Below are 12,137 nucleotides of genomic sequence, written 5' to 3' on the forward strand. Positions count from 1 at the left end.
AAAAAGAAACCTTTTTTCTAAGGACGTGGTCTGCGGAGGGAGAGAAAGTCAATCGGGAGCAGAAAAAACACACACGCCATTTCTGCTTGGTGCGGGTTGTCTCTCCTTAGTGTTTCGAGTCAGGATGGCGTGGGCAGCCGGATGCCTCGAACGGGGTTAGTTTGGACGGGCTGATTATGAGAAATAGGCGGCTAATGCCTTTGGCTGACATTTCTTCTCCTTCGCAATCCGTGCCCATTCAGGGGTGGGATCCAATCCCGGGCAGAACTGGTACACCAAAAGTTGTCTGGGTCCCAGAGACCAGGATATGCATGCCAAGAGATAGATTGAGCCTCAAGCCCAGCCCACGAGGAACTCGAAAAAGCCCCATATTGAGGAGCCACAGCCCACAGGGAGCCACATCTTGAAGGATCTCCGTTATCAAGCCACAAGGATGACGAGGATGAATTGTGGTTCCCGTCACTTCTTCAAAGGATCGACTTTTCCGGTGTGATGGAAACTCTTGTGGGAACTCTGGGAACAGCACCACAACACCCAGTATTCCCGACCTGTTCCCTTACATCCCTTTGGCCATCAAAATTGGATCTCGGCTCTGTTTGCCGGGACGCACAGCAGCAGCGGTCAGACCGTCAGAATGGCGGATAGAAGCGAACCAGAACCTCCAAAGCCTCCAATCATCATGGCTTACCTGAACCTGTGTTTACTGTGATCGGCAACTCTCTTTCCTGGAAGGGAGCGCTGTTCCATAAAATATGGCTTTGTGAATTGTCCAGGTGCCATTCAAAGTTGCAGTTCATATACTTATATTAACTCCTCGGTACGAAACCCCCTCCCCTCCTTGTCTTACCAATGCTGATGGAGGCGAATTGAATTCGATCTCCCATCCCCCCCCCACCGTCCCGACCCGGGCGTCGCTTTCCCTTTGCCCATATTGCCAGTTCGCAGCTCATACGACTTTAAACTTCACCAGGGGCTCTGGTGTTCTCAACAAACTCTCTCTCGCGTGCCAAGATCTCCTTCTCAGCCTTGGTGTTACCCTCCTTGGGCAGGTAGGAGAAGATGACAGGAATCAGCGCCGCCAAAATGGTTCCGAAGCCTGTGAAGGCACCCGTGACCGCGAACCCCTTTACGAACCGGGGCCCGTCCGACGAGGGCCAGAGCCTACTGCCGTAGACCGCCGAGAGATTTCCGACAGAGTTGACCAGGGCCACCACCACGGCGCGCTTTTCCGCAGGGAGTGAAATAACCTCGGACGTCCAATTAAGCATGAGCGGGAGCGCCGTGTACAGGCCGGCAATGTAGAAGCACAGCATGGCGTACACGACTTTGGGGTTCGACACGGTCACGCAGACGAGCGTGCAGATGAAGCTGAGACACATGCACCCCGTGATGTGCCACCTACGGTCCCTCGTCTTGTCGGCCGTGTACGAGAGCACGAGCAGGAAGACGGCGCCGACCATCCAGATGGGGATGGTCATGTACTGCGCCATGACCGACGTGTAGCCCATCTGCTTGACGATCGTGGGGATGAAGTAGGAGATTGTGCAAGAGCCCAGGTCCATCGTGAAGAGCACCACAAAGATGTACGTCCGCGGGTCGGCCAGCGCGGCCTTGAGAGATTGCCAATGAGTGAGGCGCTGGCCGTGTCGCGCCGCCGTCGTCTGCCGATCGTGGATCATGCGGACCACGGCGAGTTGCCGTTCCTCCAATGAGAAGCGCTTCGTTGTCTCGGGGAAGTCGAGCAGAACGAACTTGAAAATCATGGCGAACCCGACCGTGCAGACGCCCTCAATCAGATAGAGCCATCGCCACCCTCGCATGCCTCGGACGCCTTCCATATTACCGGTGATTGCGCCAGCGAGGAGACCACTCACGGCGCCGGAGCACACAGAAGCGGTGTAAAAGATCGAGAATCTCTTGCCTGTAAAACGCAATTTCACCTTAGTACGAGCTGACGTAGACCAGTTGTGGGGCTTTGGCATCTATCTATACTTGAGCTACTTTTACAGATGAAAAGTAGATTAAAGTACGGAACTCGCGGGTGATGCCGTGAACGTAGGTGACAAGGGAGGCAAGTACTTACCGATTTCTGCCTTTTTGTACCAGCAAGTCATCACGTACAAGACACCAGGGAAGAATCCAGCCTCGATGCAGCCGAGAAAGAACCGAAGAGCCAGCATTCCTTCGTAGTTCTTGACGACCGACATCACGGAACATACAGTGCCCCAGACAATCATGATACCGGGCAGGTAGTATGACGGGCGAGATCGAGTGAGCAGCATGTTCGAAGGAACTTCGCAGACGAGATAGCCAATGAAGAAGATCGAAAGCAACATGGCATATTCTGCATCATACATCATCTTGTCAATACCGAATTCTTTGGCTACTTTCGCCTTGAACTTGTGCAGGGGCGCTTACGGTCGTCTGTGAGTTTGAGGTCTGCCTCCATACCAGCAACTTTGGCATTGCCCTTTGTGACAAGTCAGTTCAGACACCCCTGCGTGTAATCTGCCGCGATAGACTCACGATATTCTGCCTGTCGATGTACGCTAAAATGTACATGAACCACAATGTCGGCCCCTGCCATGGGCGTTAGCATCGCGCCATTGCTGACTCGGATTTCGACTACTGTTCAGCCCAGCAGATGAGCTAGGGGGGGAGAAGGGGTGTAAAAAAAAAAGTCTAACCATGTATAAGTCGAGCTTCCGCACGAGGGCCTTCTCTTCAGGAGAGTCTGGAACATAGTTTGCCAACGCTTGTTCCAATTCCAAGTCGTGCTCGGATAGCGTGACTTTCTCAGTGTACGCCTCGGCCGTGTCCGCAGTGTCGGAAACCTCTGGTTGAGGCTTTTCTGTCTTGATGTCGGCCATGGTGAATGAGACTATTTTGGGTTGACCTGGACTCAGTCACTCGTCAAGCAATGCGTCGATCACGGAGACATCATCAAGGATATAATTTGAGGGAAGGAGACTAATGCTCTTATAAAAGTCTTATCTACCATTGGTGCTGACGATCAACCAGAAGCGCATCACGCGTAGTGTGTGTACTGAGTCGGAAAACCGTGTCTTTCCTTGATACGGGACAGATAGAGTTGGGCGTAGCTAAACCCCGCATTGTTATCGGTAGTTCAAGTATACTTCGGATAGGTAGGTACTTGGACAGTTTGATAGACCGAAACCAGGATGACCGAAGCAACTTGTTATCTCCATTGCGACGGCGACCGTATCTTCGCACGTTTCACCCCAGCCGCTATCACTGTCCCCCGCGTTTCCACATCGAAGATACTTGTGCAGCATGGCAAACGAGTGAACAGTTGAAGTGAAAGCACTTGGGTGGGGTTCTGTCATTCCGGCTGCAAATGATAGATGACGAACGGTGCGTTAGACTGCCTGGGCAGCTATTGGCAGTACCTTTCACCATCATCCCGGATATCGACAACCACTGGAGAGTGGGTCCGGTTCCGGGACCGGTTGGTCTGTGTGACCCGGCCCGGTGCACTTCCTGACGGGCGAGGACGGGAACATCTCTCTGTCAATGCGGCCGGCATTGCGATGTGCATGCCGTTGAACACGAACCACGGATACGGATATTGGAGGTAAGAAGACGAATATCCGCACTTACTAACGCTACCAGATAATCGGGTCAAGTTGATATCGCATCCGGCCGCCGATACCACATGGCCGCGATATCCAAGCGCTTAGCGACCAGAGCGTTTCTTTATAGTTCTCCCGCGGCCAAAGGCTTTGCCGCAGGCAACGAAATGCGGAAAAAGGAGACAATGCCGTTCTCACAAACGCAAGTCTTAGCTCTCAATCAACCGTATCGCATCGTCTCGGGGCAGACGGAGGGATAGCGGCGAAGTTGGACTTTTGAAATGTCCAAGAGGTGTTACCTGGAGCTGAGACTACTCATGTCAGATGGGATCACCGTGTTATTTGGCGGGCACAGAAGATGATGGCGGGGCGACTTCTTGGATGATTCACGATCTGCAGTAGTAGTGGCGGCGGAAGATGGTTCGTACTGCGTTCCGGGATTGGGGTCGCGGAGGAGGTCCCCTGGGGGAACACCTCCCCGTTCCTGTGATGTTTGGCTTTGGATCAATTCCCTGAGGTGTAAGGTCTGGCCGGGTCTTGAGCAGCCCGTATCATCGTGACATGGCTCATGAGCGAACTACCTGTGCGGTGTGGCCATCGTCTTTACCGAACTATATCAACACACATGTAGGCACTGTAGATGCTCATCATGAGCTGAAAGACCTCGAGCGCCCCGCATTGTTGTTCTGATAGATCCCTATTCTTCTGCCTACAAGCTCTGAATTGTTTTGCATCCGCAGGAGCGCTGTCTTCAAGCTGTGTGTAACCAGGATGGCCTGGCCGTTGCAGATGACGGTGGTAGCGGGCCTATCGTCAGCTTTCTAGACGCTCGCTGAGTCTCGGGCGTATGGGAGGGCGTGGCACGGGACCGAGTCATTTAGACTCACTATTCGGAGAGAGTAGCTGAGATTGTGTAAGTTCCGGCTGTCTTTGGCTTCGATTGCAATGAGTCTGATATCGTAGACGCTCACGAGGTAATGCGGGGTAGATTGAAGACGGGACATGTGTATGAGAATTCCGCTCACTTTTCAAATCGCGATTGACATCCATTTCATGCCTTTAAAGATGTATATTAGCTCCTCAGAGGTCTGAACTTCTTAGATCGTACTCATCACTAACCTAATGCTCACACATCTGAAACTCATGTCACCAAGGCAGATGCCGAGGCGGACATGGTGAATTGAGGGGTTTGCTGTAGTCTAGTAATGCCGCCAGAGTTTGGACCAGATCGAGCCAGACCAGGAATTTGCTCAGCCTCAAAAAGCTTCCGTCGCATCTATTTGAGCTTGGCGCCCACGTTGAGTTCCAGCTGGAGGAATCTTCGGTACATCTTCCATCTTGCATCCGACTTGGACCTGCTGAGTTGCATACCTACCGTCCTCAAGATTGATACATCCTAAAACAAGAAGTTCATTGTTAAAGGAAAAGGCTAGAGCATCGTCCCCGCACTTTGCGCCGCAACCAAAATGACCGCCCCAACGTCTGGCCCCGTCTGCCGGTTCAAATTCACAATCCTGCCCGAGTACTTTGTGGACTACTACAAGGTTGCCGATGCCAGTCCAAATGGGAAAGCAACGACGCAGCCAGGCCTCGGACTCCTCGACATGCGCTTTGGAGATGCAGCGGCTGATGACGACGTAGTAGCCGAGGATGAAGCCAGGCCCTGGGAGCGATTCGCCTCTTACGTGAGGAAACTCAACGCTGAGAGCCCCGACGGCGTGAACTTCAAGGTCTTGTACTTGACTAGGCACGGGCTCGGGTATCATAATGTTCAAGCAGCCAAGGTCGGGACGGCTGAGTGGGATGTAAGTTTTTCTTAAACCTTCTCATTGTGATGAGTATCGCAGCACTGACGAAATCGGGCAGAGATACTGGTCCCATCTCGACGGCGACGGCGCCGTAACATGGCTCGACGCGGCGCTCGTCGACACAGGCATCCAGCAGGCAAAAGACCTGAGCACCTTCTGGGCGCGCGCAACCTCCACCACTGCCGAGGGTGAGGGCGTCCCCTTCCCGGAATCCTTCTACACCAGCCCCCTCCGCCGATGTCTCGAGACGAGCAACCTCGCCTTTGGGCCCCTCGTCGAACCCAAGGGCCAGTACTTCCGACCTCTTGTCAAGGAAGGGCTGAGGGAGCGCATGACGGACCACACGTGCGACAAGAGGAGCTCGCGGAGCTGGATCGAGAGTGCGTATCCGCGGTATCATATAGAGCCTGGCTTCACGGAGGAGGACCGGCTTTGGAAGGCGGATCGGTTTGAGACGACGGAGGAGCACGTCGCGAGGAAGCAGCTTGTGCTAGAGGAGATTTTCTCGACGGACGCGGCGCAGTTTGTGTCGTTGACGGTGCACTCGTATGCTATCTCGGCTATATTGATGGTTGGTGGGCAGGAGGAGTTTAGGGTCAGGGAAGGGTCCTCGATTGCTCTGCTGGTTCGCGGAGAGAAAGTAGGAAATAGATAGGTTGTCTCAGCAGAAATACAAACCATATCAAGCTTCAACGCCGGCATCTTCAGCACTATGGAAGACTGAATCATCACCAACTTCTGCAGCAGCCTCTCAGAGGCATCAAACCGGCGGTGCTCAGTAATTCGCAATCTGTAGCCTTGACGCACCGCCAGTCTAGCACCTTAGACAGTAGTGCGCCATATCAAGTGATGCCAGTAGTGGCACGTAACAATACCTCTAGAAACTCTCATTCTCTGCAAATTTCCGGCTCCTTTGAATCCCTTGGGCTACGGTGTCGGTGTAAAGAAGGTGCGTTGGGGAAAAGGCGCGAGGGAAAGAAGAGGTGGAAGACCATTTCCAGATGCTTTTATGTTCAGATGGCGAGGGATAAATCAGGCCTGGAACCTTCTGGAGTGAAAAGGTGGGATCGCTTGTGGATTGATTAGGTGAGGTACCTCAGGTATCAGGTGAGGTATTGTACTTGGCAGATGATTCACGATTCTTTGTACCTTGTTTACGCCTCACCCTAAAACACATCACACCTGCCTTAATTCTTGAGATCATGTTCATTTACTCAACCCATACTATCCTACCCCTACCCCTACCTTTATGGATACTACCCCTACTGGTTTCCCTTTGAGTCTCTTTCTTTGAGTATATATTCGTAGAAGACTATACGCAAAGTTTTTAAGTATAATAGTGACAAGGAAAACCGAGATGAGTATAGGTGATGGTAATGACACGATGAAGGAAGGGATCTGCCTTTAGGTCGATCGGCGGATCATGTTGTCATTATCTTCCTTCCTCTCCACCAAGTCCTAGTCATCCCACCCTCACTCAAACAGCCTCTTCTAAGACACACCTCCGGAGCCTTACTACCATCTCATGATACACAAAGCGAACAAAGCCTCTCACTTACCGCCTATAAGGCAACTAGGCAACCGTCCTTGCATATGCGCTGGCTCATACGTGACACTTCCAGGAAATCGAAGACTATGATACTGCATTCTCCCACGGCATTGTAAATGAGGCTCTTTGAGACGTCTAGGAGCCTCATCAGATTAGGCTTAGAGTGATGTAGACGATAGCTGGGTCTGCGACATACTGCGCCTGAGGCCGGTCTACGACGACGAGGTCACCATGGCATTCGTGCGCGTTGCTGCCGCTGTTCAGATCTTGGAGGATACGAACAACTTGTACCTGATATACTGCGTCGATTTGGGTGAGTCCCATTATGCTGCGCTTCTACGTCTACTCGGGCGCGATCGTTCCGGATGTTGATGAAGAACCTAGTGGGGAAGAACTCCCGCGTGGATGGGGGAAGCGTTGGAGGCGGTCTGGCGTTCCGCAGGAACTGACACCGGAGACAATACGTCACAGTGTCCGATAGATGAGAGGTACAAGCGAGCCAGCCCTTCACGCAGTGGCTTCCAGAGAGCTCGATGCGATGCCTAAGGGCTTCGGAACGCGGAGCGTATTCTCATCTAGGTATTCACGTCCACTCAGTTTCGCCAGTTGAGCAGATCGATGCCGCAAGGCCTGCGCGCTCTTTTGGACTCCACTCCTTATTGAAAAATTGCAAGATTTTGACCTAATTGCAAAGAACATCTGAATGGAAGCTTAACCTTACGTGAAGTTTCAACAGCCTTAAGCGATGGGCAGACTTTACAGTTCCATACCTAAACACGATGACGTGGAGAAAGACGAAGGCCCTCATCCAGAACAGATAGAGGAATTGCGTTGTAAGGGCGGCTTGTGACTGAGGGTTTCCTCACTTATCAATAAACTCGCTTGGGGTATCTTAGTTCTCAAATGACCATGTATAAACAGCGCCAGGTATCGCGGGACCACCTTCACTTTAATAAGCCCGAGTCCCTTAGACAGCTCCCAAAACTGTCCAGAGGCGTCTCCTTCTTCACACCCAAGCTTCTCATATCCACCAATGGCACCATGGATGGTCGTCCGTGTGCGCACTGAAACGGGAACGAGCACCGACTGAGCCTGCGAACAAGAACTTCGCATTCGTCCCTGGATAGGATATCATTGAACATGATTGCACCTACTCGAGTTAGTATCATGACTTCTCACAAAGCCGGAAATTGAATCCTACTTCGGCAGGATCTCGAATTAAGCAAGTCGAGGATCCCTTGGGGACATCCGTGAAAGTTTGATACCCAGTCGATTTCTTGACTGCTACTTCCGGCAGCAAAACTGAAGGGCCTGGAAGCTGGGCTGCCGTCTTCCTCGGCTCTCCATATTTCGTGCCGAAGAAGGTCTGCGACCAATTTCGGCTCTGATCTGCACCGCTCGAGAATGCTTGGTGGCAGGCTGAACACGTCCACCTTGGGAAGCTGCCTACTTCTGTGCCGCCAGTCTGTCGGCTCCGATTCGTCAATGTTGAAGGAAATTCCCCATCGACGTAGATGGTGGGCGTATTTGCGCAGCAGTCGGCATTCCTTGGACGAGAACTCGAATTGTAAGGGCTTTTCGAGAGCCTCCGTCTGTGCAAGCACCTCTTTCGGACGATTCGCGACGTAAAAATAGTCCCGCATCAGTGACTCGAGTCGGCATCTCTCGTCTGCGGCATGTTGATCGATCAAGACTAGTACAGAATTCGCTTGGGTGTCTGGCAGGTTTCCGCCAGAAATCAGATCTCGTCCGAGTTTCACCAGAATGAACTTATTGTCAACCTGGGAGACAACTTCGGCTTCCATCAAGGCAGCCTTGGAGACTCGGCCAGAGAGCTTGATACTCGACGTGTGAACCCCTTCTGAACATCCAGTGGTGTCAAGGTCTAGGGACTGAATCAGACCTTGGTTTGGTCCTCCCTGTGTACCATCCAGTTGAGGTACAGGGGGATCGACGGGCTGAAAAACGGGATTCTCCCATTTCGAAAGAATACCCCTGAGCCTATCGCTCGGCGGTTGAGGTTTTAGGCCATCCCTTGGCTTGAAGAACTGGGAAGAAGAAGGCAGCAAGTTGATGTGGCCTCGTACTCCGTCATTGTCGTCGGGCTTTGCTGAAGACGATATCGAATGACCTTCCTCTACCCCAACCGATGGCCGCGTGCAAAATTGATATTGTTCAGCAGCTTCACTCGTAGCGTTAGAACGGTTGCCAGGTTCGACCTCCTTTGGCGACGACTTCGGCATCAAGTTATCAAAGGGCTTCCGCAAAACATTCCCGGACTCGTCAAGGTACCGCAAACTAGGCTGAGCTTTCGTGATGTCCTCGTCCGGATCTTGTTCCGCAGTGCGCCTGATCGTGAGTCCTAAAGCGACCTCCGAGGACAGAGGAGTTGATGCTCCCGATTTCGAGGTGCCTCCGGATGTCCGCCCTATCTTGACTCGTTGCCAGAGATCGAAAGGAGACTCTGGCCTCGATAGCGGGGTAGCCGAATTTGATCGACTGGCCGTTGACGAGACTGTCCGCGACCGGCTGCTGCCTTTGCGTCTCCCTTCCCGAGAATCGTCTTCTCGCTGCTTGCCACTAGAAGTACCCTGGAGCGAGGTAGTTACTTTGTGAGGATGGAAATGATGCTTCTTCAAGAACTCGTAACAAACAAGTTTGAGCAGGTCAATCATGTTGGCGAGGGTGTGGTTCCGCTCCTCGAGAAGGTCTTCGAGAGATGAAGCTACGAGAGGACGTGCACGCGACGAAGAGCTGATTCGAAAATAGAACATTGGCCACCGATCCAAGCCTCGCCTCGGCTTGGGGATTTTTGTTGAAGTTCCCTGCGGATGCGGGAGAACGACACCGGTCGAATCGCTTCGGACATCCGCATCCTCCTCTATAGCAAAGCCGGAATTAAGAAATACACGATTGACCTCGTTGTACAGGATGTTGGTCCCGTGCTCATTAGACACGGGATGGACACCAAAGCTGATAAACTGAGCTCGACGTGTGGCCATAGGCTTCAGCGCTATGCATCCTGCGATGGTCAACTTCCCAACAGATGCGCCGATCGAAGTCCAGACTATTTGGTCCAAGCCGTCCACAAGGCCTGATTGTGTCAGAGTGCGTGATGAACGAGCTACCAAGTCCGACTTGGGTGTTGTGTTGGGCCTGAAGCGTGTCTCGTTGTTGTTGACACTGTCTCGGACGAAGAGAGCAACACTCGAAGGCCAGGCTAGCAACAGAGCGGTGAGTTCATGAAGCAATCGGCCCCATTCCTTGTCCACTGCGACTTTTTCCGAAGCTGCAGCTCTCTGCTTAACTCTGACAGCCATGGTGCCGAACAAGTCTCTAACGGTGACGCGGGTTCCATGGCTGAAGGTCACTAGGCGTTGCTCCGGTAGGGCAGGGATGTTGCGTGCCAAGACCTTTGAGTTGTGGATGGTGACTGAGTTTTGCGAGTTGTAGAGATGGTGGTGGGAGGTGATGGAGAGCAGAGACAGAGTGGCAGCAGAGGCTAGGAAATTGCCGTTGACACCGTGGCAGTCTGTCTCGGGCGAGAGCCTTGATGTGTCTGAAGATGTTTTAGCAAGTGCGCGCTAAGATGAGTTCATGTAGCTCACGATGCTGTTTGACCAGTCCTCCATTCTCTCGGAATTCAACAGGTAGAATGCCTAGCCCGTCGTCCTCAACCGTGCAATTGCCACGAGAGTAGTCGATAATAACATTGACCCTTGTGGCCTCGGCATCGAGAGAATTCTTGACGAGAGCGCATGCGACGCCATTGAGAGACGTAACTGTGGCTGAGGACCTGATGCGGCGGGTGACGTCCTCTGGCAAGGGCTTAATGGACATGATGGCGGTTGGGAAATCAAGGCGCCATGTCGAGACGCGTCAGGATGAGCCACCGGAGATGGCTGCGTATGTGCATGGATGTCGGCAGTTGCTGATTTACACGGCTATAGCAATTGCCTGCCAATGTGTTGGGGATTCAATCAACGATGACAACTTCCGCTGGTCAAAGGCCAGAGCTCGTGCAGTAACGAAAGACGACGTCAGGAACGGCGATGAGCGATAACGCACGATAAGGTAAGATAAGAGATTGTGGGTTGATTAGATAAGATACCTACCTCTAGTACATAGGTAGGGGAGGCGGTCATTTCCGTCGCCGACAACCTGACGCCCTCAGGTGTGGCTGCCCCTGCTTCCAACCACACCAAGAAGGCGCCATGTGAGCCTTTTGAGTTTCAGTTTGAGCGCTAGATTTGGCAAGCGTCTGACAAGTGAGCTGAGAGCCGTGGCCATAGCCTGGGAAGTTGCGAACGGGTATTGAGGGTGGTTGAGAATGGGACTCAGGATGAATTCGAGGTAAGGTATGTATAGTACTCGATGGCGATTGCTAGCTTGGATATCCGTATGGTGCCGCGAGATTCTAAACATGATTGCAAAGGGCTTCTCTCTGATGATTGAGGTGTGCATCACACTCGAGGTATTGGCATTGAATGGTTGGGACAGATCAAGGAACCACGAAAGTACGGTGATCCAGAATCAATCCGGAGTACGAAAGCTCAAGCTGCCGTCTAATGTTGAGGAGCAAAGTGGCTGATGGTTATTGTGTAATATTGATTGTCTTACATGTGATCCCTGTCTTCCTTGTTCCCAACGTCGAAAGGGTAGCCACGAGGATGGGATGCCTACTGGAGATACGAACACACCAATTGTGTCTCAAGTTGGTGGGATCCTTTGAGCTTTGTATCGCGTCTCGAAAAAGGTGCTGAGAAAGTCTACCATCCAGCGGCGCATACGAGTTAAGGTAGACTCGGAGCAGTGTGCGAAAATAACTAAGGTAGAGAGTGACATCACACATCAGAGCTGTTGTGCGTGGCTGGTGAATGCCCACCGCAGTGACCGCACAGATGATGACATAATGTGACCAGATGGATTGATTTGCAGCAATCAGCAGCAAGTATAAGTATGCGTAAGCAATTAATGAAGCCCGCACCAATTGGCAGTGTTTACGATGGGGTTTAAGGGTCCACGCTTCCGGGGGACCTTGCAGTGATCCCAGTCGAGCTCTTTGAAAGACATTGATGATCGGAAGACTGGAGTCCTGGGAAAGGCGAGAGTCTCCGCTTGGGTCGGGACGGACTGCACCAAGTGGTCCAATTTCGTCAATTCCAGGGCTAGGTTAACGTTGTACCT

General features: G+C 52.4%; 3 protein-coding genes across 3 annotated transcripts; 1 reads left to right on the plus strand and 2 right to left on the minus strand.

Moving 5' to 3' along the window:
* Window positions 1–869: 869 nt before the first annotated feature.
* BDZ83DRAFT_187731 (allantoate permease) lies at window positions 870–2,949 on the minus strand. The gene is made up of 5 exons (XM_060501570.1): window positions 2,688–2,949; window positions 2,527–2,580; window positions 2,419–2,470; window positions 2,084–2,344; window positions 870–1,921 (listed from the first exon to the last, which is right to left on the minus strand). Exons 1-5 carry the CDS (start codon window positions 2,868–2,870, stop codon window positions 957–959), a joined length of 1,515 nt encoding a protein of 504 aa, XP_060367795.1. The 5' UTR covers window positions 2,871–2,949; the 3' UTR covers window positions 870–956.
* Window positions 2,950–5,059: 2,110 nt separating this feature from the next.
* Window positions 5,060–6,056, plus strand: BDZ83DRAFT_572013 (phosphoglycerate mutase; the record flags this gene model as incomplete). The annotated part of the gene is made up of 2 exons (XM_060504460.1): window positions 5,060–5,398; window positions 5,460–6,056. The coding sequence occupies 2 exons, from the start codon at window positions 5,060–5,062 to the stop codon at window positions 6,054–6,056; spliced, it is 936 nt and encodes a 311-aa protein (XP_060367796.1).
* A 1,838-nt stretch (window positions 6,057–7,894) lies between these two features.
* BDZ83DRAFT_572055 (uncharacterized protein) lies at window positions 7,895–10,790 on the minus strand (the record flags this gene model as incomplete). The annotated part of the gene is made up of 3 exons (XM_060504463.1): window positions 7,895–8,100; window positions 8,152–10,509; window positions 10,559–10,790. 3 exons carry the CDS (start codon window positions 10,788–10,790, stop codon window positions 7,895–7,897), a joined length of 2,796 nt encoding a protein of 931 aa, XP_060367797.1.
* Window positions 10,791–12,137: the final 1,347 nt, after the last annotated feature.

This window comes from Colletotrichum acutatum, assembly GCF_030867785.1.
Source record: "Colletotrichum acutatum strain CBS 112980 chromosome Unknown BDZ83scaffold_22, whole genome shotgun sequence".
NCBI lineage: Eukaryota > Fungi > Ascomycota > Sordariomycetes > Glomerellales > Glomerellaceae > Colletotrichum > Colletotrichum acutatum.